The sequence below is a fragment of the Manis javanica genome, chromosome X (assembly GCF_040802235.1).
Source record: "Manis javanica isolate MJ-LG chromosome X, MJ_LKY, whole genome shotgun sequence".
Lineage (NCBI taxonomy): Eukaryota > Metazoa > Chordata > Mammalia > Pholidota > Manidae > Manis > Manis javanica.
Window position 1 is genome coordinate 60,329,129 of NC_133174.1, and position 27,878 is coordinate 60,357,006.

The 27,878-nt window shown below is 37.7% G+C and overlaps 1 protein-coding gene across 6 annotated transcripts in view; it reads right to left on the minus strand.

The window, feature by feature from the left end:
- The window catches only part of PHKA1 (phosphorylase kinase regulatory subunit alpha 1), a 177,051-nt gene that overhangs the window by 20,588 nt on the left and 128,585 nt on the right, over positions 1-27,878 (minus strand). For 4 of the 6 annotated variants that reach the window (XM_037002882.2, XM_037002881.2, XM_037002880.2 and 1 more), the window contains 9 exons: positions 26,592-26,768; positions 24,957-25,048; positions 24,240-24,379; positions 8,378-8,534; positions 7,831-7,910; positions 6,571-6,649; positions 6,301-6,430; positions 4,256-4,357; positions 2,470-2,585 (listed from right to left, as the gene is read on the minus strand). In XM_037002882.2, the coding sequence (XP_036858777.1) occupies positions 2,470-2,585; positions 4,256-4,357; positions 6,301-6,430; positions 6,571-6,649; positions 7,831-7,910; positions 8,378-8,534; positions 24,240-24,379; positions 24,957-25,048; positions 26,592-26,768 (1,073 nt within the window). The remainder of the gene's footprint in view (positions 1-2,469; positions 2,586-4,255; positions 4,358-6,300; positions 6,431-6,570; positions 6,650-7,830; positions 7,911-8,377; positions 8,535-24,239; positions 24,380-24,956; positions 25,049-26,591; positions 26,769-27,878) is intronic. The other 2 variants (XM_073227881.1, XM_037002883.2) reach the window with 2 other exon arrangements.

Sequence of the window (27,878 nt, forward strand, 5' to 3'; positions counted from 1 at the left end):
TACATTCATCAGGGATATTGGTCTGTAATTTTCTTTTTTGGTGGGGTCTTTGCTTGGTTTTGGTATTAGGGTGATGTTGGCTTCATAGAATGAGTTTGGGGATAGTCCCTCCTCTTCTATATTTTGGAAAACTTTAAGGAGAATGGGTACTATATCTTCTCTGTGTGTCTGATGAAATTCTGAGGTAAATCCATCTGGTCCCGGGGGTTTGTTCTTGCGTAGTTTTTTTGATTACCACTTCAATTTCTTTGCTGCTAATTGGTTTAGATTTTGTGTTTCTTCCTTGGTTAGTCTTGGAAGGTTTTATTTTTCTAGGAAGTTGTCCATTTCTTCTAGGTTTTCCAGCTTGTTAGCATATAGGTTTTCATAGTAGTCTCTAATAATTCTTTGTATTTCTGTGGGGTCTGTTGTAATTTTTCTTTCTCATTTCTGATTCTGTTGATGTGTGTTTATTGTCTTTTTCTCTTAATAAGTCTGATAAGAGGCTTACCTATTTTGTTTATTTTCTCAAAGAACCAGCTCTTGTTTTCATTGATTTTTTTCTATTGTTTTTTTTCCTCAATTTTATATATTTCTTCTTTGATCTTTATTATGTCCCTCCTGATGACTTTAGGCCTCATTTGTTCTTTTTTCAATTTCGATAATTGTGATGTTAGACTATTCATTTGATTTTTTTCTTCCTTCTTTAAATATGCCTGGATTGTTATATACATTCCTCTTAAGACTGCTTTTGCTGCGTCCCACAGAATTTGGGGCTTTGTGCTGTTGTTGTCATTTGTTTCCATATATTGCTTGATCTCTACTTTAATTTGGTCATTGATCTATTGATTATTTAGGAGCATGTTGTTAAGCCTCCATGTGTTTGTGGGCCTTTTAGATTTCTTTGTACAATTTATTTCAGACCTTTGTGGTCTGAAAAGTTGGTTGGTAGTATTTCAATCTTTTGGAATTTACTGAGGCTCTTTTTGTGGCCTAGTATGTGGTCTATTTTGGAGAATGTTCCATGTGCACTTGAGAAGAATGTGTATCCTGTTGCTTTTGGATGTAGAGTTCTATAGATGTCTATTAGGTCCATCTGTTCTAGTGTGTTGTTCAGTGCCTCCGTGTCCTTACTTATTTTCTGCCTAGTGGATCTATCCTTTGGGGTGAGTGGTGTGTTGAAGTCTCTTAAGATGAACGCATTGCATTCTATTTCCTCCTTTAATTCTGTTAGTATTTGTTTCACATAAGCTGTTGCTCCTCTGTTGGGTGCATATATATTTATGATGGTTATGTCCTCTTGTTGGATTGGCCCCTTTATCATTATGTAATGTCCTTCTTTATCTCTTGTTACTTTCTTTGTTTTGAAGTCTATTTTCTCTAATACTAGGACTGCAACACCTGCTTTTTTCTCCCTGTTGTTTGCATGAAATATCTTTTTCCATCCTTGACTTTTAGTTTGTGCATGTCTTTTGGTTTGAGGTGAGTCTCTTGTAAGCAGCATATAGATGGGTCTTGTTTTTTTATCCATTCAGTGACTCTATGTCTTTTGATTGGTGAATTCAGTCCATTTACATTTAGGGTGATTATTGATAGGTATGTACTTATTGCCATTGCAGGCTTTAGATTCATGGTTACCAAAGGTTCAAGGTTAATAGGAGGAGTAGTTTTAAGGATTCATAGTAAGTGCTGGTCGGAGAGACCAAATCAATATCTTCTCAACTTGGAGACTTTGAAATCATATGATTTCCCAGAGTTTTGAAAGAAGCTATTAAGTATTTCTTTGTATAATACAATAACTCACTTCTTTTCATCTGCAGGAGAAATGAGTTAGAGGCTACAGTATGATGTTTGGTGACTTCCACCAACTTCCAGACTGATTTAGATTTTTTTTCTTCTATGTGTTCACATCATCTTTCACATATCTCTCTCATGGCAATGATAAAAACATAATTTTAGTACACCTAAAAATAGATTTTCAAAAGGCCCTCAGCTAATCTTATGTTTGCTCTAGTATGTTTCTTAAAGTAAAAAATCTAAGTCTACTTGAACCAAAAAAAAATAATTCCAAAATTACATGTTAATTCTAACATGGGGAACTCAGGATTTCAATTTCTTGCAATCAGAAAGCAATTATTGTCCTCTAAAAATTAGCAAAATAGTTTGGTGCAGAGTAAGGAATGCTGTCTACAAAACGATTGCTATAAAGGAGAATCAGCTACCCTGTGGCTTCTTATCTTATTTGTAGAAGGTATTGAGCTCATGCATGTTATATAGAACTAAAGGCAGATTAAACTGTGTTAAAGGGGCCCTAGTTGTTTCACCTGACTTTCAGTTGAAATAGACAATGTACAAAATTCCACCTGAAAAATAAATGGCTCAAATTAAAGTCAGGACATAAAACAAAATACACGATCCCAACAAATTCTGATTCCAAAAGAATGTTCTTAAACATGACAATCTCCCATCTAATCTCCCAAGATATCCTACCTGCTTTATCTCACTTTTTAACTGCATGATCCCAGTTCGTTCTGTTTTGGTTGCTCCTACAGCACCGATCTCATGGATAGAAATCGCAGAGCTGACATTTGAATCAATGGGACGAACTATATAGCATGAAAGATTAAAAAGAAAGAGTATAATCAGGTTCAGGTTTTTTTCCCTACCATGTTTAGAAGATGTAGTGTGTCTATCTTTTATGTTAATAAAAAAGCCCTAACTATCAGCCAAGTATAGCCTTACTATCCGAAGTGTGGTGCATGGACCAGCAGCAGCAGCACCTAGGAGTTTGTTAGAATCTTAAGCCTCACTCCATACCTACTGGATCAGGGTCTGCATCTTAGTAAGATTCCCCAGGTGATTCTTATGCACAGTAAAGCTTGAGGAGCACTGGTTTTTAACTTTTTTTTTTCCACTCTAAGGTCTAGCATTTATCAATCTGACATTACAGTAGTCTTCCCTTAGCCACAGTCTTCACGTTCCAAGACCCTGGTGAATGCCTTAAAACACAGATAGACTGAACCCTGTATATACCAAGTTTTTTCCTGTACAGCTGACCCTTGAACAACATAGGTTTGAACTGTATGGGTCCACTTATATGTGGATTTTTTTCTATAAATATATTGGAAAATTTTTGGAGTTTTCTGACAATTTGAAAAATATTTTTTTTCTCTAGCTTACTTTATGGTAAGAATACAGTATATACTACATGTAATATACAAAATGTGAGTTAATTTACTGTTTATGTTATCAGTAAGGCTCTTGGTCTATGGCTATTAGTGATTAAGTTTTGGGAGAGTTAGAAGTTATACAGAGATTTTCGACTGCTGATGGTGGTGTCAGAGATCCTACTCCCCAAATTGTTCAAGAGTCAATTGTACATACATGCCAATGATAAAATTTATTTATAAATTAGGTACAGTAAGAGTAACAACAGTAATACAACAGAACAATTATAACAATATCATGTAATAAAAGTTAGGTGAATGTGGTCTCTCTGTCTCAAACTTTTTATTGTACTGTTTTCACCTTTCTTCCTGTGCTGATGAGAGGATAAAATGCCTATCTGATAACATGAAGTGAGATGAAGGATATGTGACACAGCATTTGGCTACCACTGACCTTCTGACAATAAGTCTGACAATAAGTCAGAAGGAAGACCATCTGTTTCCAGACTGCAGCTGACCTTGGGTAACTGAAACTGCAAAAGTGAAACCACAGGTAGGTGCGAATGACTATATATATTTATCCTAAGCCAAAAACTTGAGTATGAGAGATAATCCTTTTCATTTGTTCTGATGTGTTAGGTACTTGATACCAAATGCCACTGCCAAAATCACCTAGTGCAGGTGGAGGATTAATCTGTGGTGGACCCCTATATGTATTTGTATATAAAGGTGAAAGGATATGGCATTCACACACACACACACCACGGTTAAGTCCTACTGAATTATTGCCAACTGGAATACAAGAAAGTTTCAAATGATATGTGTTGTTAGTTGTCCTGAAGTAAACACTTAGGATAATGTACAGGAATGGATAAAGCAGTTCAAAACAAAACATGATAGCAATCTGTTTAGTTGACAAATCATTTAAGGAAAAGAATGACACACTGGTTTCTAAATTTTGTTTCAGAAGACAGATTTACTTAAATGTTTCATATATTGGGGTTCTATTTATTTGGGGGAAAAGGTTCCTCTGATAAAAGAAAAACATTAAAAAAAACAGTGAGACACTTAAAACCTTCTGAAATGGAAATGTAGTTATTCAACCTTACCACTTCGTTCCACTCCAAACTCCTTGCCACTGAGAATGTGATGCAGGAGGTTCTTCATGGCTGAAGGACTGAGATTCATCAGGCCATCCGTGGCTTCCTCAGCTAGTCAGCAGAAATGTTAAAACAGTGGGCTTTCTAACTGGCCTGCGAAACCCGTGCTATTTTTTCTCTGTTTCCTTTCTTGTTTAGAATTTCTAAGTCACTTGATTAGAAGAATATAATTATAAGATAAATTTCTAGCACCACATTGGCTAGGTATTCATACTAAATAGGTTCTTATTAATTTAAGGACTGACCATCCCATCCACTTTAGAGATTAACAGGTCTGATTTCTTCTTCCTCTCCCTTTCACACTACTAGGGTACTCAGTAGAATCTTTATTTAAAGGTGTGGAGAATGAAAGGAGAATAATGGAACTGGAAGTCAGTCAGAGGAAGGCAATGAATATATATATGCAGACAGACTAAAATAATACAAACTTCTCAGTCTGGAAATATGGGGACTTAAGAGATAACTTATATGAATTATGAGATTATGAACAATATTAAGAATATAACTAGAACTTGTTTGTTAACATCAGACACTTAGTAATAGTTTACCACATGTAGGCCACAATTTTAAGTGATGTTAATATGAACAAGTACGATATCATACTTGACCACGAAAGGCTGCTCAACTACTTGGGAGAGACTGGACATATAAACAAGATAAAAGCAATAACACATGGCCATACCAAGTGCCAAATGAGGGGTATAGATAATAAATGCTTTGGTAATCAGAGGTAACATCAGTCTTTAAGGATGGGGACTGATAAAATCAGAGGGAAGTAGTATTAAAGTAGTAGATAGGGGCCAGACTATTGAGTCTCAAATCTCAGACCCAGAGGTCTTGACTTTATCCTGTAAAAAATAACGAGCTATGATTTTGACAAATCCACAGGAAAAAAAGATCCTTAAGAGGTAATTAAGGAAAAGTGAAGAACGTTTGGAGATTTATCCTTCATCGAGGTTTTATTGAATAATCAGATCATATAACAGCCCTTGATACCATAGTTAGAGAATATATATATTTGGAGTCAGGCAGATGATTTGAACTCAAATTCTACTATTTACTAGCTATCTAACTTTGGGGAAATTTTCTCATTAGTAAAAATGGGACAAAAATACCATCTTCAGATGGTTGTGGTAAGGATTAAATGAGATAATGTATGTAAATATAAAGCAAAAAACATTGTGTCTGACATATGGGAGGCATAAAATAATCATTAGCTCTCTTCCCTTTAAAGGATTACTTAAATACAAATCATCTCATATAATTGAGGTTAGACTCAAACCAATAAATTGACATACTTAACAGCTCAATTAAAAGCCTTTTGGGGAAATTTAACTGAAATAATGGCTAAAACTCAGTTTTGCAACTGTGCTTTTATTTTTGTATACAATCCATACCTATTATTTTGCGATTTTTGTTGAAATCAAACACACACCAATGGAATAAACAGTCATGCCATGGGGACCCCTTCTGCTTTCCCACTTACATTTTATATGATTCTGCACTACAGCTTCCATAGGCCCCAACTATTCTTCCAAAACTGCTATCTTGCCAAATATACCCTACGGTTAATTTTAAAGACAGTCCTATCAGATAAAGTAATAGAAATACTGTCTTCCTTTATTCAGTCCTAATGTTGACTAGACGAATACTGACACTATGATCAAACGGATGTGGTGGCTCAATCTGGTGTCTACAAGCTGCACTGCCTGAATCAGAATTGAACCAAGTCTGCCACACTGAAGTTCAATGCATGCTCCAGATCACTCTAGGCGGAACATAATTTGAAGTTGTAGAAGTAATATATAAATCTGCCATTATAACAGTCCCTTGACTTGTATAAATAGAGGTTGATGAGCATGGGAACAAGATTGCTATATGCAGCTTCTAAGATACTGCTAAGAATGTTTTAGCTTGCTTTCCCTCCTGATCCAAAACTCAACAGACCCACATTACAAGTGAATTTTACGTAAAATAGTTACTGAGTTGAGTACCTGAGCATTGAAGGGAATGGGCCAGTTCTGTTGCCATAACTTGTATGATCAGACCAATTCGAAGTCGAAACATTTCAGCAAAGAGGCCAGGCTGGGTCCGCATATACATGGCTAGATACACCATTATTTCCTGCACATTGAATAGACACAGACAAAAATCATGGCCTAGGTCTCACAAGGCCCATTTTGTGGTCTTTGGAAACTGCCAGATCAATTGATAAGGAACTTTAAAATATCAATCACCATATCAGGCTTTATAATTCTGCTCACCTGTGTAAGGATAGAAATGCTCATGTCCCCCTCACTGGCTTCATCTATCAGCTGAGTGAGTACTTCATAGGGCAGAGGACTGAGGAAGAAGACAGTAAAGACAAAATTCTGTAACTACTTAAACCTAAACATATTGAGAAAATACAAAAGCTCTTCCCAAGTCAAAGTCACTGCTTCAACATCTCATCATTACTGGTAGCATTCTGATTCTTTCAGTCTTCAAGATTCATTGTCTCATCAAACCACTCTGGCCCATATCAACTCAGGAGGGCTCTGCTCTTTTATCTCCAAACCTGGATTGCCCTTCTCCTTCCAAATTTTATTTACAACTCACCACATGGTGTCCTTGCAGAGTAGTCTTTCATGGTTAATTCTTGTCATTTGAGAAGTAACTATTATGGCTAGAAATTAATAAGCTCAATGTAAGCTGTGTCTTTTGTAAGCCATTTTATTATTTTACAATCATACCTTACAGTTAAACTGATTTTCTACAGTTTCATGAGTTTATATGCATACACAAACATACAGGTACGCACCCTCCTTCCACACTTTGGACTCTCCTATTGATACTGAGCACTCTAGGAGCAGGGACCATGCATCTTCTTTTGGATTGCTCAGTAGTCACACACTTTATCTGATGTGTGATAAAAGGTTTTGTTTGCTAGGATCCAGGTATTATGCATTGTATTGTATCCCCTCAAAGTTCACATGTTGAAATCCTAACCCTAGTCCTTCAGAGTGTGACCTTATTTGGAGATGAGGTCCTTACAGAGGTAATTAATTTAAAGTGAGCTCATTGGATGGACTAATCCAATATGAGTGCTGTTCTTATATAAATGGGAAATGTGGACACAGAGACACGTAGAGGAAAGAAATATGAAGAGACATAGGGAGAAAACAGACATTATAGGCCAAGGAGAGAGGCCTGGATAAAGTCCAAAGTATAGCCGATTTTTTGTGGGTGCTAATTCCGGTTGTCCTGTTTGTTTTCTGAATGGCATGTTTGGGAAAGCCAATAAGTAAGCAAACAATCAAACAAAAACACAAAAAGCAAAGTATGTTTCACTACTTCCTGTGACATTTCTCTTTCATTTACTCATGCTGTCTGAATATTTTCATGCCAAGTGTCTCTGACAAAAGCTCACAAATGTTGGATGTTATCACCCATCAACAGATTAGGGCAAGAGAATTGTGGTTAGTACATATAGCTCCTGAAATCTCAGAGAAGCTTGATCAAATTCAACCAAAAACCATACTTACGCAGAGATGGTCTTCTCTCGAGGTTCTGGAGGGAGTCCCACTGTCAAATGTTTCTGGTGGGAGAGAAGGTCTGTGCAGGCCTAAGAAGAAATAGCATAAAAGCATTATCCTTCCTATAACACCTCAAATTTCCATGAAGTGTTCCCATTTCCATTCTTCTCAGCCTTTGCTCCCCCTTTATTTAATGACACACTAAACTCTCTTCCTCAGAAAATACCATAAAGATCAGAAAAAAGGGGTTTCTAGGAAGGAACAATGAGGTATTTTTATCTGCTAAGAGGTAGGAACTTTTACCCTACAGTAAATACATTCTTAAGACCTAGAATTCTTATAGTTTATAACACCTCTACAAGTTTACAGTTTATATACTTCAGTATATTTGACATTCACAAAGAAAAAGCTAACTGGATGCCAGAAACTTTATGTGGGAAAGACAATACTCAAATGAATAGACACTGTGGTTGTCTTAAAAAATAAATTATGGAAACTGATTTTCAAACCCACCTCCATTTAGATTTGGTATAAATTCCAGAAGAATTTATGGTACCTCATCAAGTGCTTCCACCTTCTTCCTTAAGATTCCAGAGATGTATCGAATCAGGCCCCAGTGACGAATTTCTCCAACTCTGCTATATAGTTCAGCAAGCAGCTCTCGGACAGTCACACTCTCCTCATCATATAACCCGGTATCCCAGTCAGGTCCACTGAAATGTTCAAGACAAGCTTACATTAATTATAAGTAAAGCCACTGGCAATAATCTTTCGTTTCAGTGTTATAACGGATATGTCTGATTTTAATAGGTCTCTCTCATTAGGAAATGAATGTTATTTACTAAGGATCCTTGTAAAGTTATGATTAATAGTCAGCCCTGAAAGCCAAATACCGAGACAAGAATAAGTCTTAATTTCAGCTGTATCTTGACAAAATGCATTCTTTTACCATCTTCATGTGCTTCAAAACACTGGAAAACAGTCAAAGATTTAATTTAACTACTGGCAGTTCAGAAAGTATGCTATACATAGGGAACTACTGTAGAACTAAGAAGGATGTGTGCTTATTTTTAAAGGATACCTACACATCATTATTGTAACAATTACTACAGCACAAGTCAACTGTGAAGCACTGTAGAAGAAAAAGCACTATAAAAATGAGAATTTAGGGCAGAGCCAAGATGGCGGCATGAGTAGAGCAGCGGAAATCTCCTCCCAAAACCACATATATTTTTGAAAATACAACAAAGAAAACTCTTCCTAAAACAGAGACCAGAAGACACAGGACAACAGCCAGACCACATCCACACCTGCGAGAACCCAGTGCCTCACGAAGGGGGTAAGATACAAGCCTCAGCCCAGCGGGACCTGAGCGCCTCACACCCCAGCTCCTGGCGGGAGGAGAGGAGTCGGATTGGGGAGGGAGAGGGAGCCCAGGACTGCTAAATACCCACCCCCAGGAATCCTAACCAGAGAGCAGACACAGTGCATGCATGAGGTGCTGGAAACTAGGGAAAAAGGACAGTAAGACCTGTGAGTGGGTCCCTGCAGACGTTGCACCTGGGATAAAGAAAAGCGAGTGCTTTTTGGAAGTATTAAAGGGACAGGGACCCCACAGCTGGATGAAAGCATCCTGGGACACTTAGTCCAGCAGCAGGGAATCTGAGGATCTCTGCGCACTCTAACCCCCTGGGCAGCAGGGAGCACGGAGGCCCCTCATGGAGATAAATAGCCTCCTGGACGTTCCCACTCCAATGCGGCTCCACCATATCAGAGCAGCAGCCCGAGGCAGGCCACGCCCACAGCAACAACGGAGATAAACTCCATAGCAGCAGGGCAGGAAATCAGAAGCCCTTTCTGCACGCAGCTGCCCAGCACAAGCCACTAGAGGTCGCTGTTCTCACAGGAGAGGAAGGCCACAAACCAACAAGAAGGGAAGTTCTTCCAGCCATCACTCGTGCCAGCTCTGCAAACTATCTCTATCACCATGAAAAGGCAAAATTAGAGGCAGACCAAGATCACAGAGTCAACACCAGAGAAGGAGACAGACCTAACCAGTCTCCCTGAAAAAGAATTCAAAATAAAAATCATAAACATGCTGATGGAGATGCAGAGAAATATACAAGAGCTAAGGGATGAAGTCCGGAGGGAGACTACAGATGCCAGCAAGGAGATTACAGAAGTGAAACAAACTCTAGAAGGATTTATAAGCAGAATGGATAAGATGCAAGAGGCCATTGATGGAATAGAAACCAGAGAACAGGAATGCATAGAGGCTGACACAGAGAGAGATAAAAGAATCTCCAGGAATGAAACAATATTAAGAGAACCTTGTGACCAATCCAAAAGGAACAATATCCGTATTATAGGGGTACCAGAAGAAGAAGAAGAGAGAAAAAGGGATAGAAAGTGTCTTTGAAGAAATAATTGCTAAAAACTTCCCCAAAGGGGGGGAGGAAATAATCGAACAGACCGTGGAAATACACAGAACTCCCAACAGAAAGGACCCAAGGAGGACAACACCAAGACACATAATAATTAAAATGGCAAAGATCAAGGACAAGGAAAGAGTTTTAAAGGCAACTAGAGAGAAAAAGGTCACCTATAAAGGAAAACCCATCAGGCTATCATCAGACTTCTCAACAGAAACCTTACAGGCCAGAAGAGAATGACATGATATATTTAATGCAATGAAACAGAAGGGCCTTGAACCAAGGATACTGTATCCAGCACGATTATAATTTAAATATGAAGGAGGGATTGAACAACTCCCAGACAAGCAAAAATTGAGGGAATTTGCGTCCCACAAACCACCTCTACAGGGTATTTTAGAGGGACTGTTCTAGACGGGAGCACTCTTAAGACTGAACAGATGTCAAAAGAGAAAATAAAATCACACCAAAGAAAGCAGACCAACCAAATACTAACTAAAGGCAAAAAATAAAATCAACTACCCACAAAAGCAGTTAAAGGAAACACAAAAGACCATAGAATAAAACAACCAAGATATAAAGAATGGAGGAGGAGGAATAAGAAGGGAGAGAAGAAAAGAATCTCCAGACAGTATATATAACAGCTCAATAAGTGAGCTAAGTTAGGCAGTAAGATACTAAAGAAGCTAAAGTTGAACCTTTGGTAACCAGGAATCTAAAGCCTGCAATGGCAATAAGTACATATCTTTCAACAGTCACCCTAAATGTAAATGGACTGAATGCACCAATCAAAAGACACAGAGTAACAGAATGGATAAAAAAGCAAGACCCATCTATATGCTACTTACAAGAAACTCACCTCAAACCCAAAGACATGCACAGACTAAAAGTCAAGGGATGGAAAAACATATTTCATGCAAACAACAGAGAGAAGAAAGCAAGGGTTGCAGTACAAGTATCAGACAAAATAGACTTCAAAACAAAGAAAATAACAAGAGATAAAGAAGGACATTACATAATGATAAAGGGCTCAGTCCAACAGGAGGATATAACCATTCAAAATGTATATGCACCCAATGCAGGAGCACCAGCATATGTGAAACAAATACTAACAGAACTAAAGAGGGAAATAGACTGCAATGCATTCATTTTAGGAGACTTCAACACACCACTCACCCCAAAGGATAGATCCACCGGGCAGAAAATAAGTGAGGGCACACAGGCACTGAACAACACACTAGAACAGATGGACCTAACAGACATCTATAGAACTCTACATCCAAAAGAAATAGGATACACATTCTTCTCAAGTGCACATGGAACATTCTCCAGAATAGAACACATACTAACTCACAAAAAGAGCCTCAGTAAATTCCAAAAGATTGAAATTCTACCAACCAACTTTTCAGACCGCAAAGGTATAAAACTAGAAATAAATTCTACAGAGAAAACAAAAAGGCTCACAAACACATGGAAGCTTAACAACATGCTCCTAAATAATCAATGGATCAACGAACAAATTAAAATAGTGATCAAGGAATATATGGAAACAAATGACAACAACAACACAAAGCCCCAACTTCTGTGGGACGCAGCGAAAGCAGTCTTAAGAGGAAAGTATATAGTGATGCAGGCACACTTAAAGAAGGAAGAACAATCCCAAATGAATACTCTAACATCACAATTATCGAAACTGGAAAAAGAAGAACAAATGAGGCCTAAAGTCAGCAGAAGGAGGGACATAATAAATATTAGAGAAGAAATAAAAAAATTGAGAAGAAAAAAACAATAGAAAAAATCAATGAAACCAAGAGCTGGTTCTTTGAGAAAATAAACAAAATAGACAAGCCTCTAGCCAAAGTTATTAAGAGAAAAAGAGAATCAACACATATCAACAGAATCACAAATGAGAATGGAAAAATCACAACAGACTCCACAGAAATATAAAGAATTACTAAAGACTACTATGAAAACCTATATGCTAACAAGCTGGAAAACCTAGAAGAAATGGACAACTTGCTAGAAAAATACAACCTTCCAAGACAGACCAAGGAAGAAACACAAAAGGTAAACAAACGAATTACGAGCAAAGAAATTGAAACGGTAATCAAAAAACTACCCAGGAACAAAACCCCCAGGCCAGACGGATTTACCTCGGAATTTTATCAGACACACAGAAAAGACATAATACCTATTCTCCTTAAAGTTTTCTAAAAAACAGAAGAGGAGGGAATACTCCCGAACTCATTCTATGAAGCCAACATCACCCTAATACCAAAACCAGGCAAAGACCCAACCAAAAAAGAAAATTACAGACCAATATCCCTGATGAATGTAGATGCTAAAACACTCAATAAAATATTAGCAAACCGAATTCAAAAATATATCAAAAGAATCATGCACCATGACCAAGTGGGATTCATCCCAGGGATGCAAGGATGGTACAACATTCAAAAATCCATCAACATCATCCACCACATCAACAAAAAGAAAGACAAAAACCACATGATCATCTCCATAGATGCTGAAAAGCATTTGACAAAATTCAACATCCATTCATGATAAAAACTCTCAGCAAAATGTGTATAGAGGGCAAGTACCTCAACATAATAAAGGCCATATATGATAAACCCACAGCCAACATCATACTGAGCAGCGAAAAGCTGAAAGCTTTTCCTCTGAGATCAGGAACAAGACAGGGATGCTCACTCTCCCCACTGTTATTTAACATAGTACTGGAGGTCCTAGCCATGGCAATTAGACAAAACAAAGAAATACAAGGAATCCAGATTGGTAAAGAAGAAGTTAAACTGTCACTATTTGCATATGACATGATACTGTACATAAAAAACCCTAAAGACTCCACCCCAAAACTACTAGAACTGATATCAGAATACAGCAAAGTTGCAGGATACAAAATTAACACACATAAATCTGTGGCTTTTCTATACACTAAAAATGAACCAATAGAAAGAGAAATCAGGAAAACAACTCCATTCACAATTGCATCAAAAAAAAAAAAAAACCTAGGGATAAACCTAACCAAAGAAGTCAAAGACCTATACCCTGAAAACTACAAGACACTCTTAAGAGAAATTAAAGGGGACACTAACAAATGGAAACTCATTCCATGCTCTTGGCTAGGAAGAATTAATATCCTCATAATGGCCACCCTGCCCAAAGCAATATACAGATTTTATGCAATCCCTATCAAATTACCAGCAACACCATTCAAAGAACTGGAACAAATAGTTCAAAAATTCATATGGAAACACCAAAGACGCCGAATAGCCAAAGCAATCCTGAGAAGGAAGAATAAAGTGGGGGGATCTCACTCCCCAACTTCAAGTTCTACTACAAAGCCACAGTAATCAAGACAATTTGGTACGGGCAGCAGAACAGAGCCACAGACCAGTGGAACAGAATAGATACTCCAGACATTAACCCAAACATATATGGTCAATTAATATTTGATAAAGGAGCGATGGACATACAATGGGGAAATGACAGTCTCTTCAACAGATGGTGCTGGCAAAACTGGACAGCTACATGTAAGGAATGAAACTGGACCACTGTCTAACCCCATACACAAAAGTAAATTCGAAATGGATCAAAGACCTGAATGCAAGTCATGAAACCATAAAACTCTTAGAAAAAAACATTGGCAAAAATCTCTTGGACATAAACATGAGCAACATCTTCATGAACGTATCTCCCTGGGCAAGGAAATCAAAAGCAAAAATGAACAAGTGGGACTATATAAAGCTGAAAAGCTTCTGTACAGCAAAAGACAACATCAATAGAACAAAAAGGTACCCTAAGTATGGGAGAATATATTTGTAAATGACAGATCTGATAAAGGCTTGACATCCAAAATATATAAGGAGCTCACCCACCTCAACAAACAAAAAACAAATAATCCAGTTAAAAAATGGGCAGAGGAACTGAACAGACAGTTCTCCAAAAAAGAAATACAGATGGCCAACAGACACATGAAAAGATGCTCCACATCGCTAATTATCAGAGAAATGCAAATTAAAACCACAATGAGGTATCACCTCACAGCAGTAAGGATGGCTACCATCCAAAAGACAAACAACAACAAATGTTGGCGAGGTTGTGGTGAAAGGGGAGCCCTCCTACACTGCTGGTGGGAATGTAAGTTGGTTCAACCATTGTGGAAAGCAGTATGGAGGTTCCTCAAAATGCTAAAAATAGACTTACCATTTGACCCAGGAATTCCACTTCTAGGAATTTACCCTAAGAATGCAGTAATCCAGTTTGAAAAAGACAGATGCACCCCTATGTTTATCACAGCACTATTTACAATAGCCAAGAATTGGAAGCAACCTAAGTGTCCATCAGTAGATGAATGGATAAAGAAGATGTGGTACATATACACAATGGAATATTATTCAGCCATAAGAAGAAAACAAATCCTACCATTTGCAACAACATGGATGGAGCTAGAGGGTATTATGCTCAGTGAAATAAGCCAAGTGGAGAAAAAGAAATACCAAATGATTTCTCTCATCTGTGGAGTATAAGAACAAAGGAAAAACTGAAGGAACAAAACAGCAGCAGAATCACAGAACCCAAGAATGGACTAACAGGTATCAAAGGGAAAGGGACTGGGGAGGATGGGTGGGTAGGGAGGAATAAGAGGGGGAAGAAGTAGGGGGGTATTATGATTAGCATGCATAATGTGGGGGGTGGGAGAAAGGGGAGGGCTGGGCAACACAGAGAAGACAAGTAGTGATTCTACAACATTTTGCTATGCTGATGGGCAGTGACTGTAATGGGGTTTGTAGGGGGGACATGGTATAGGGGAGAGCCTAGTAAACATAATATTCTTCATGTAATTGTAGATTAATGATAACAAAAAAAAGAAAGAGAAAGAAAAGGGGGATTACTCCCTGATAGGATAAAACTAACTGCAAATCAACAATTAATGCATGCTTTACATATCCTTAATTTTGATCTTTCAAAGGGTGTCAGGTGATCAGCTATGGAAGTACATTTTTCTGATAATATTCCTTTCTCTTAAAAAAAAAAAGCAGTTCCTGTGTGGTGATCTCCAATAGGTTCTTCACAATGGTATAAAGGTCATATCAAAGTGTGGGCAAAGGGTTTGTTTGTGTTTATACAGAGGATCAAACCCTAATTTGTCTACCCAGAAAACGAGTTAAGATACGATATGAAGAAGAACTTCCAACATCAACATCCTCTGGAAGAGTCATTCCAGAAGATGAACATCAAAGAACTTCAACAAAGATCCTGGCGCTGCTGCAGTTGTAGCTGCAGTCATCCCACCGGTTCCTGGACTTGCCACTGGAATGAAGAAGGAGATATCTAAGCTGGCCTGTGCATACAGTAAAACAACAAATTTGACTGGGTCCATACTGTTGGAACTCAACCAAGGATTAGGAGAAGTGCAAGTTGCAGTGCTCCAAAATTGTGCGACTATAGACTATCTACTGTTAAAAGAACATGGGATATGAACAGTTCCCAGGAATGTGTTGTTTTAATTTGTCTGATTTTTCTCAACTATTCAAATTCAGTTAGACAATATCCATCATATTATTGATAACTTTTCACAAATGCCTAGGGTACCTAACTGGTTTTCTTGGTTTCACTGGATATGGCTGGTAATTGTAGGTCTGCTTTTGTTATGTAGCTGTATTCCTATTATGTTAATGTATGTTCACAATTTAATTAGTAGTTTAACACCTATACATGCTTATGTTACTCTACAAGAAGATATGTCAAGGAAATAATCAATCTTCCCATGTTTTCTTCCATCTACTACTTCTATAACTTTTCTTCTTCCTTCCTAATTACAACCCTTTAGTAGAATTAGTGCCTCATATAGAAAATTACCGAGTATCATAATTCTTCCAAGTGGTAAAGATACCTCAAAACAAATGCTGGGCATAGAAGCCACAGAGCATAAATCTGCAAAGAAGTAAAAAGCTAACCTTTTCAAAGAATATTGCTTCTCTCTCACTTACCAACTTTATATTTCCCTGTATGGCCCTGGAAGATGACTGATTAGCCAGAGACAGGTAAGATTCCTCAAGGGAGGAACAACCTAAGACAGGCACAGTCGCAGGGGGGGCCATCAGGAGAGAAATTGGGGAACAACAGAGGGGAGGCTTAGAACCTCACCCCCCCGATTTTGAGAGAAATCTTCTGCATCCGTGGATGTCTTGTTGCCCTTGTCTAGCTTGCATTAATACTTAGTCTATAGGCACAGACCTGATCATCTACATTTGCCCTCTTACAGCACTAAATTATGTTTTCTACCTTAATCTTGCATCTACCTACCACTTCAGCATTTTATTAAAATAATAATAATAATAATAATAATAAGGGAGAAATGTGGGATTCACATATAAACCATGTATAAAAATCAAATGAATAATCATATCTGACTTGATTGTTTATAGTTCATGATGTGTGATCAAAACCGAAAGTTTCTGTGATATGACTGCCCTTGCACTGTTCACCATGTAAGAACTTATTCACTATGTAAGACCTTGTTCACTATGTAAGAACTTGTTTGTTATGCTTCAGAAGATAGGAGACTGTTGAGATATAGGGTTGGGGTTGATTAATGACTGTGCAGTGAGTCCCCTATAAAGAATTTTACTGTTGTTAACAACCATTTGATCAATAAATATGAGAGATGCCCTCTCAAAAAAAAAAAAAAACCCTCAACAAAGATCCTGGCGCTGTGGCAGTTGTAGCTGCATTCATCCCGCCAGTTCCTGGACTTGCAATTGGAATGAAGAGGAAGATACCTAAGCTGGCCTGTGCATACCGTAAAACAACGAACTTGACTGGATCGATATTGTCGGAACTCAACCAAGAATTAGAAGAAGTGCAAGTCGCAGTGCTCCAAAATTGTGAGACTATAGACTATCTACTGTTAAAAGAACATATGGGATGTGAACCGTTCCCAGGAATGAGCCACGTGTTTTAATTTCTCTGAATTTTCTCAAACTATTCACATTCAGTTAGACAATATCCATCCTATGATTGATTAGTTTTCACCAATGCCTAGGTACCTCACCGGTTTTCTGGGTTTCACTGGATAGGGCTGGTAACGGTAGGTCTGCTTTCGTTATGTATCTGTATTGCTTTTCTGTGAATGTGCGTATGCAATTTAATTAGTAGTCTGTTAAAACCTATACATGCTTATGTTACTCTACAAGAAGTTATGTCAGAGAAATAATCCATCTTCACGTGTTCTCTCCCGTCTGCTACTTCTATAGCTTTTGTTCTTCCTTCCTAATTACAGCGCTTTAGTAGAATCCGTGCCTCATATCGAAAATCACCAAGTATCGTAATTCTTCCAAGCGGTAAAGATACCTCAAGACAAAGGGCAGGCATAGAAGCCACAGGGCATACATCTGCAAAGAAGTAAAAAGCTAACCTTTTCAAAGAATATTGCTTCTCTCTCATCGACTTTACAGTTGTCTGTCTGGCCCCGGAAGATGGCGGGTTAACCAGAGATGGGTAAGATTCCTCAAGGGAGGAACAACCTAAGGCAGGCACAGTCGCAGGGGGGCCATCAGGTGAGAAATTGGGGATCCACAGAGGTGAGGCTTAAAACCTCACCCCCCCTTTTTTGAGAGAAATCTTCTGCATCCGTGGATGTTTTGTGACCCTTGTCTAGCTTGGATTAATACTTAGTCTATAGGCACAGACCTGATCATCTATATTTGCCCTCTTACAGCACTAAATTATGTTTTCTACCTTTATCTTGCATCTACCGACCACTTCAGCATTTTATTAAAAACTGAAAATAAAAAATAATGGAGAAATGTGGGATTCACATATAAATCAAGTATAAAAATCAAACGAACCATCATATCTGACTTGATTGTTTATAGTTCACAATGCATGATCAAAACCGAAAGTGTCTGTGATATGAGAGCCCTTGCACCGTTCACCATGTAAGAACTTAGTCACTATGTAAGAACTAGTTCACCATGTAAGACCTTGTTCGTTATGCTTCAGAAGATTGGAGACTGTTGAAGATTAGGCTTGGGGTTGATGAATGACTGTGCATCGAGTCCCCTATACAGAATTTTATTGCTGTTAACAACCATTTGATCAATAAATAGGAGAGATGCCCTCTCAAAAAAAAAACTGGGAATTTTATATGTAGTAAAGGTAGATTATTTATTAAATGATGTTTAGACAATCAAGTAGCCATCTGAGAATGAAGTTGGATTCCTGCCTCACACTGTACATCAAAATTCCCAGTGCAAAGACTTAAATGTAAAGGTACTAGAAAAAATATGGGACAACTATTTTATAGCTTTGGAGGCAAGAGGATATTTTAACTATGAACTATACATCAGAAGCTATAAAAGATTGATACATTTATATATGTGAAAGCAACAAAATCCTCATTGCAAAAACTGTAAGCAAACAGAAAAATATTTGCAATTTGTAGGCTAATCTCACTAATATATCAGGTGCTCCAATAAATAGACAAGAGATAAGCAACAAAAGAAAATCTGGCAAAACAAACACTGACGGCTTTTAAACACAGGAAAGTGTGTTCGATTTCACTCATAGTAAAACAAATTAAAATTAACACTACACTAAGATAATATCTTTGTCTATCATATTGTCAAAAAACCCCAAATTTTATAACACTGCATTGGTGAGGCTTTGGAAGAAAAGGCACACTCAGTATGTTGCCAGTGGGAGTGAAAATTGAGACAATTCCTCTGCAGGGCTCTTTGGAAATATGTATCGACATTAAAAATGCCTATATTCTTTGATCTCACAATTTCACTTCTAGTATATCTGTAGGATAAATTCCACAGATGAAAATGACACATGCTATGAGGTTATTTGCTATAAAATTGTTTGTGATAGTGAACGACTGGAAACAATCCAAATATCCATCAACAGGAGACTAGTTAAACAAATTATATGGTATAGTGAAATGACAGAATGCTATGCAACTATTAAGAAAATATGATGTAGATCTTGACTATAGCAGATTTAGGTTTCAAAATGGCTGCAACAATGTTCCATCTAACATGTTCTTCCAATGTGACTTCTATAATTCTCCCATTAAGAGATGGGATCTGTATTCTCCCGCTTTCAACCCAGGCATGCCTGTGACTAAGGTAAAGTGATGCTGACTGATTTCTGAAGCTAGGTCATAAACAGTAACGCAGCTTCCACTTGGTCCTTTCTTGGAACACATTCTCTTGGAACCTAGATAGCATGCTGTGAGGAAGTGGAGAGAGCTGGGGAGGTCATCTGTAGGTGTTCCAGGTGACAGGCCCAACTGAGGCTCCAACTTAATAGCCAGGATCAACCGCTACTGATCTATGAGTGGACAAGCCTCATAACGACTTCAGCCCCAGATATTGTTGGACTTCAACTGAGTGAGACCCAAGTGAGAACTGCCTAGCTGAACCCAGGCAAGCCTCAGAACTGTGGAAGATAAACACTTTTTGTTTTTGTCATTTTAAGCCACTGAATTCTGGGGTGATTTGTTATGCAGTGATAACTGGAACATATATGTAATGATCTTCAAGATATATAGTTTTAGTGAAAAAAAGCAAGGTACAGGGCAGTAAGTATACTATGCTACCATTTGGGTAAACAGGTATAAAAGTATACACATATCTCTGTATTTGCATAAAATGTCCCTGAATGGATGCACAAAAAACTAGTAACACCGAATGCCTGTTAGGAAACCAGGTACCTGGGGGACAGAGGTGGGAGAAAGACTTTTCATGCTTTCACTGTATCCTTTTGTACTTTAAAAAGTTTGAACCATGATCATGTTTTATCTATGAATATATAGCATTATATATAATGATAGTTAATATAATAAATATATTTAACATGTTAAATATATTTTTAAAAACCTGAAATAAAAAGTGCTGTAGGAAGAATCATCAATGGATTAAAAAACTGAAGGGAAGTTTGAAGAGTAACAGTATATTTACATAGTTTCAAAGCACATCTTCACAAGATACTCTTTAGTTATAAAGTGTAACATAATAACTTTACGGTGAAGGATATTTCTTTAACCAAGTGGCCAAAGTTACTAGCAATGTGACTCACCAACACTAAGTGCCTCCTGACATGACGCACTAAGAACTCAGCATCATTTCAGTGGTGTTCCTGCCAAAAATGCCTAACCTGAATTTAATTCAGATAACCCCAAATTTAGGGACATTATACAAAATAACTGGTCTGTATTCTTCAAAAATGTCAGTAACATGAAAAATAAAAACACAGGAACTCTTCCAGATTAAAGGAGACTAGGGACACATGAGAACTGAAAGAAATGCATAATTTAGATTTTCATTTGCTATAAAGACATTATTGGAACCACTGACAAATCTTGACAAGGTCTGCAGACTGGATAATAGTATTATTTTAACATTAATTTTCTGATTTTGGTGATTGTACTGTGCTAATGTAAGAGAATTCCTAGTCTTTAGGAAATGCACACTGAAGTACTTAAGGGGAAAATGGGATCATGTCTGCCACTTTCAAATGGTTCTGAAAAATGTAATATACGTGTGAATGATGATAATGATAGAAAAAGAAAGAGGGAGTGAGACAGACAGACAGAAGGGCAAAGACAGACAGAGAAAGAGAGATAAAAAATTCAATGTAAACATCTGAGAGATCTGGGCAAAGGATATCCAGAAAGTTTTTTTTGTACTATCCTTAGAGCCTTTCTCTAAGTTCAATATGGTCAAAATAAAACACACAAACAAACACATAAATAAAATGAAAAGAAGTGCTATGAGATCTCACAGTCAGAGATCTTTTTTATTCCTATTGATCAGAAAAAGCTTCATGGGGTTACAGATGAAATAGGCCTTGATGGATAGCCACAATTCTGACAAGGAGAGATGGGGGTGGTGAAGGAGAATAAGTAGGCCAGGCAGAGGAAGAAACATGAACCAAGGTACAAAACGAGTCATATATAAGCTGTGTTTTGGATATAAGTAGCAGGCTGTTTTGGTGGGAGTATTCACACTGTGAGGGGGGAGCAATACTAGATAAAGTTTGAAAGTCAGATCACAGAAGATTCCCGATGGTAGTGGGGATTCGGTAGGGAGAGGCAGGAGAAGAGGAGATGTTGAAGATGATAACACAATTTCAAGTCTGTGACCAAAAGAATGATGATACTATCAACAGGGTCAGGAAGTAGTAGGTTTTTGGTAAAGATAGGGAATTTGATTTCAGACATGGTAAGTTAAAAAGACATATATAAAAATAAATTCTAAGCAGATCAAAGACATAAATTTAAAAGAAATTATTCAAGGTATTTCAAATGTTTTTAAATTCTGGGAGGGGAAAAGGGGGGTCTCCCACACATGAAAAGAAACCCAGAAGCCAAAAAGGGAAAAGATCAATAGATTTGACTATATAAAAACTATACTTTTGCATAGAGAATATCATATAAACAAAGTTAAAAAGCACAATCTTTAGACAAAATATCTGCAACAAATATAACAAAATTCTAATATCAATAAGAAAAAATATAAATAACTCAATAAATAACAAACAAAGGTTATGAACAGACAATTCACAGAAGGAATACCAGCCAATAGACATAGGAAACCCCACCTCCTAACTTCTACTCTTAAATCTACACAGGATTTTAGGCAGAATTCCAAGTGTATTAAAACCCAGGAAGCACATCATACATAATCTACTCAAGAAGTTTGATATTACCTGGAGTATTAGTTTTAGGAAGATTGCACGATTTAAGCAGATATGGTGAAGTTAATGTTTAAGATTATATGAAGAAAACTCATGTATTAGGAGAAGAGTTGGCAGTCAACCATGAATCATCTGATTTAGTGGGACAGTATGGCTTTTCATGTACAGGTCTTTTCATTTGCCCATCTCGACTACCCTGCTGAATCTTTAGTTTTCATTCCAGGTATAATCATTCTGTCCTTACCCCTTATCTCTTTTTACCTTCTCTATTGTTTCATTTACTCTGCATTTAGCATTGTTCCTGCCACATAAGTATTCAACAGACACCTACTGAATAAAGTGACCCATCCTAAAGGGAAAAAACAAAGAAAGAAAAGTATCAAAAGAATAAGAGTCGTATACACATAAATCTTTTGGTAGTGACCTTCAGCAGGGCTGTAGGAGATGGGAAGGTCCTCACAGCAGGTGACCATCAGAGGCTTATATTAGGTGAAGGTTCTACCACCCAGAAAAGGAAGTGGGCAAGGGACCTTTCAGAGGGGAGGGGAGGGGGCTACATGTCTAGGTGATGTCCCTGAGTAGCACTGTGGAGACTCTCTAAGCTAGAGAGCTCTGAATGGCAACAGTGGTCTGGGGTATTCATGACCTAGGGCTTGTGTCTTGTTAGCAGATGGGGACCTTATTGCCTTGTCATTCCTCAGGTCATGAGGTCCTTAGCCACTCTGACTTCTTCTTCCCAACCTTTCAACATCTTGTTATATTTGTTTTATAAATAATGTCCTCCTGTACTTAGCAGGAGGAACAGAGAGAAATGCATCTACTCTGTCTTGTCTGGAACCAGAAGTCCCATTGTGGTTATGTTTTAAGAGATTCCTAAAAACACATAATACTGAAATACTTATTATTTTGAAAATGATAAAATGTCTGGTATCTTTTTCAAAATAATCCAGGGGGAAGAGAGAGTGAGACTATAGATGTAACAAGATTAATCATGTATTTATAATTGCTCAGGCTGGGTGATGATTCCAAAAGTGTTCATTATACCATTCTTTCTACTTTTGTATAAGTTTGAACATTTCTATCAACAAAAGTGAAAAAGAAAAGCTACTCTCTCCTTTGTGGAGGATGGGCTTGAGGAGAACAAGATGGAAGTAGGAAGACTTGTTTGGAAGCCATAGCAATAGTCCTGGTAGAGACAAAGGCCTGAATGAAGGCAGCAATACTAGACATACAGAAGATAAATATTTAGAGCTAAAACTAATAGATCTGGTGATTAACTGGATATGGAGAGAAGCTGGATGATTACACAGGTGTTGTTTCCAACAAGGGAGATGGAAAATTTCAGTGTCTGACTCCACTTTGATCTTTGACTGTTGACTGCTTTCAAATCCTATCACTCCCCTTTCCCTTCCATCACATAGAATTTGAGCATTCCCTCATTTGGTGCGAGTGAGAACCCTCATCCCAGCCTCACTACTTAATCATAATAAAATTCCAAGTTCAGCCTCCTTTCCTTGCTCACTCAAGCTTTCTTTGGACCAACTTGGGCATCTGCTCTGCTCTCCCCAGAAAGTAATAAATACCCATTTGGTATGTGTGTAGCATCACAAATCTTGACATTCAACCAAACTTAGGGGTGGGGAGTTCATCCTGCCTCTACAGGGGGATGACAACATTAATAAATGAGAGAGGAAGTCCCTCACAGCATATGACCATCCAGAAGTTATTTTTGTGAGGGGATATGAGGGACAGGAGAGGAGTTCAATTTGGGCATAGGAATTCATTTGAGTTTGAGGTACCTAGATATAACACACCTAGCAGTGTACCTGACACATAGCAAACACTCAAAAATGTGGGTTTCTTTTTCCTATAAGCCTCCATATTCTTACTTCTTTTGAGGTAATAATCTGTGGATCTTTAAAATATTCTGTGGATTTTACCAAATGATGGGGACTTAAAATAGCCATAATAATGATAAGAATCGTTATCAGTTATTGGTCACCTACTATGTACCAGACACTGTATTAGAGACTTTTCAGGTATTACATCTTGTTTAATCTTTACAAAAGTTAGATGAGATAGGTATAATCCAAACTTTATAAATAAGGATAACTGAGGCTTTGAAGTTACACAGTGGGTAGGTTGCAAAGCTGTATTCAAATCCAAATTAGTGAGACTCCAAAGCTGTACTATATTTACTATGGTATACTTCCTTCTCTATATGAACATTAAAATAGATTTATAATATCCATCACTTACTTCAGACTACACAGCATGTAGAGGATGTCAGCTTGCTCCTGTAAGCTGGAGGTCTCCTTCAACTGTAAAACCAGTGCTTTGAAGTCCACCTCCCCAGACTGGTCTCTAGGAACATGTATTTCTACACGAACAGAGGGAACCTTCAGTTTGAGAAAGGATGAAAAAAATTCAGTCCACAAGTGTTTAACTTAAATAATGCCCTAGAGTGTTGGTCTTTTCATCTTTAAACTTCTTAAAGAATTCCCTAAAGTTTCATGAAAAGTAAGGCAAAAACAGTGAAACCTTCAAGACATATGATACAGCAGTCTAGTTTTCTTAAGACCTGGCTAGAAAAACATGCCCATTTAAAAAGGGAACTACAAAGGGCATATATCTGTTTTTTTAAGTGTATTTTAAAAATTGGAGTATAGTTGATATACAATATTATATTGGTTTCAATGTACGACACAGTGTTTGAACAATTACACACATTATTAAATCCTTACCCCCACTAGTGCAGTTACTATCTGTCAACATAGAAAGATGTCACAGAACCATCCCCATGACCAACTTACATTATGATTGAGATTTTTGTATAAAAAGGACATATATCTTCACCATAGCAGCATTTTGCCAACCACCAGTTACCAGCAGAAGCCATATGACTAATTCTATTATTTTTCATATGCATGGCAGTTTTTCAAAAAGCTGACAGAAATACCTCATGTACAAGTTTACCTGGTCCTCTCGTGTGGGATGAAGTGAGTCAAGTAAGTTGAGTGAAGGCCGGGAAGCCTGAAATATCTTTGTAGGAAGATACATGTGAACATCTGTAAGAGGATGACATTTATGGGCAAGGTTAGATAATTAAGAGACTAATAAAAATGTACAGTTGACCTCAACAATGACATTACACATGGGTTGGTTCTTTATAGAACAAGAATGAGAAATTTATTATTTCTTGGTAATATCAAAGAAAAGAAATATGAATATAAGATGATTTAAAGAATGTTCAATTAATCAATAAGCATTATTTTGAATGGAATGTCTATAATTGTAGCATCAGATGGACATGTAAGATATTCTATGAATGTAATCAATTCCACAGTGGTGCTACCACTGATACTTTGACAGAATATCACATGTAACAGGAAGAACCAGTTATGTTTTATATTTTCTTGACTTTCCTAGCAGAATGCCTGGATTTTAGCAGGTGGATTTCCTTGAGAATAGAGAAATGGATGATCCTACTTAGGGAATCAAAAAATGTAGTGACTGACCAACTTTGAGATATTCCTAAGATTTTTACTTACAGTCCATTGGTGAAATACTTACCATAATCTCTAAGGAGAGACTATCTTGTCATTTTCACCAGCTTACAGATACAGAAAGAAAAATACAGAACTCAAATAACTGCTCAAGCAAGTAAGTAGTGGAGCTGGGAATTAAATTCAAGTTTCCTGATTCACAATCTAGAAGTGTAACTTAATAAAGCTGATCTCTTCACATGGGCCCTTTCTCAGGGAAGCATACTCAGAGGATATGCTAAGCTTTTCCCAATTCTAAATGTTAAGTTATTCCCTAATGTTCACATTTAACATATTTGGTTAGTAATGGTCAATAAAGTTTTAGACAGCAAGAGCATGCATCTCAATCATTGTCATCATTTATAAAATATTAACATTTATGTCCTCCAGCTGTGGCCAAGGAGCTCTCTGTCCCTTCATATGCAGCTACTAAAGAGGAATTGAACACTCTTAGGAACCACAACAACTCCTAGCTATGTGTAGTAGAAGACACCCTCCACTGCAAATACTACTGAAGGAAGGTAGTGGTCGTGGGGAGGAGAATGTCAACATGGTACTCAGTCTCCAACTTTGCCACACAGCTCTACACTGCTGGAACAACTGACTATAAAAGTTACAGCTGGCATAAAGGAACCAGAAGTAGCTTCCTTATGGGAGAGTATCTCCCTCTCCATTGCAAGGCTACCTTGTAATAGTTTGCAACGCTTTCTCTTTAAATAAAATTATTCTCAAAGGAGTAATTTCTCCAAAGGTAAAAATCCTTTCCACCATTTTCATACTTTGATGTTCACGTAATTGAATATGCTCATGTCTCTTGTTCTTCCTCTTCTCACTACCCAACTGGCTAAACCAGACTCCATAGCAATATCTACAGCAAAATTATACCCAATTCATTTATTTTACAAATACTTGAGGGCCTAAATATATTACAGGTGCTGTCCAAGATGCTTGGAACAAAGCAGTGAACAAAACAAAGTTCCTGCTTACACTGTGATAAACGGCCTGTCCCCATCCTGGGCTTCCCATCATCCTGTGCTTGACCCCAGTGAGTCTCGGCATTACTCACTCTGTACATGCAGCTCCTTGGCCTTGGTCACCAAGGACATTAAGTCACAGGTTGTTTGCACAGCAGCTTGGAACCGATCTGGCCCTCCTTTCTGTGAGGTTGGGGCTAATTTAGGCTGGGGAGCAGTGTGAGCCAAAAGGTGATCTAAATAACGAGCGACTTCATCACCACAGCGAGCTGCCAGGTTAGTGGAGGGGAGGAGGAAGAGAAAAAAAAATGAACATTTTAGTGACTTCACAGTCTACCCCACCAAAGAGAATGACTGGCTCCTATGTCCACAGCACAGCCGCAGAAGTAGGTTGTTTTAGCTCACGGGAACAAAAAAGTATGTGATCTCGTATCTTAACCACTCAGAAACTATGACTATTTACAAGGATCTACCACAATATTAAGGCTCCTGAAAGCAGTATGAGCTTATTATAGGACAGGTCGAGCAAGCAGTTCATAATCTGTGTATGTGCATGTGATAGTGCTGGTGGTGGTGGAGAAAGAGGAACAGGACAGGGCCCTTCAATTCTCACTGGCATGAGGAGACTTTTGTGGGGAAGGGCAAAAATCTTCCACTCAACAGTGAACATAGCTGAAAATACCCAGACTCCAGCTTCAACTGTTATAAAAAAAAAATGGTCTCCATGTGGCAGTGGTGTCAAAAGGACTACTGGCCATGCATGGGTCTTTTGATTTGCCTCATTTGTTTATTCACCAAATATTTATTGCCTGTTACATTTGTACTGGGTAGTGTGCTAGGTGCTGAGGTTTCAGGAGTGCAGAAGACAGATACGGTGCCTATCCTCTTGTGTTTTCCTTCTTCCATCTACTTTCTGACTATGGATAATGGAAACAAAAAATAGACATATACCCTATGGATGCATAATACTGTAGACTTTACATGAATATTCACAACATTTATAGCTGGAAAAGTGCAGTTGGATCAATACTGAAGTGTACTAGGTCAGTCATGCATTATCTGGTTTTTGATCATCTTCGGTGATCCCTCCAGATGTTTTTATGTGCTCTGATGTAAATAATGGGGACTAGCAAAGCTGCTAGAATGGAGCTCATATGCAGCTCGTATTAATGACAATATAACCTTGAAAACAATCTAGATACAGTGGAGGACTATGAAGAAAACGTAGAGAAATGCTCCCCCCATTGAAGAGCTGGTAACCAATGAACATGTTCGCTGAACCTCATCAGTGACGATGAGAGGGGTAAGTGACTAAGAATGCACACTATCAAATATAGAAATACATATCATTAAAAAGACATATTTTAGAAAGTAATCTA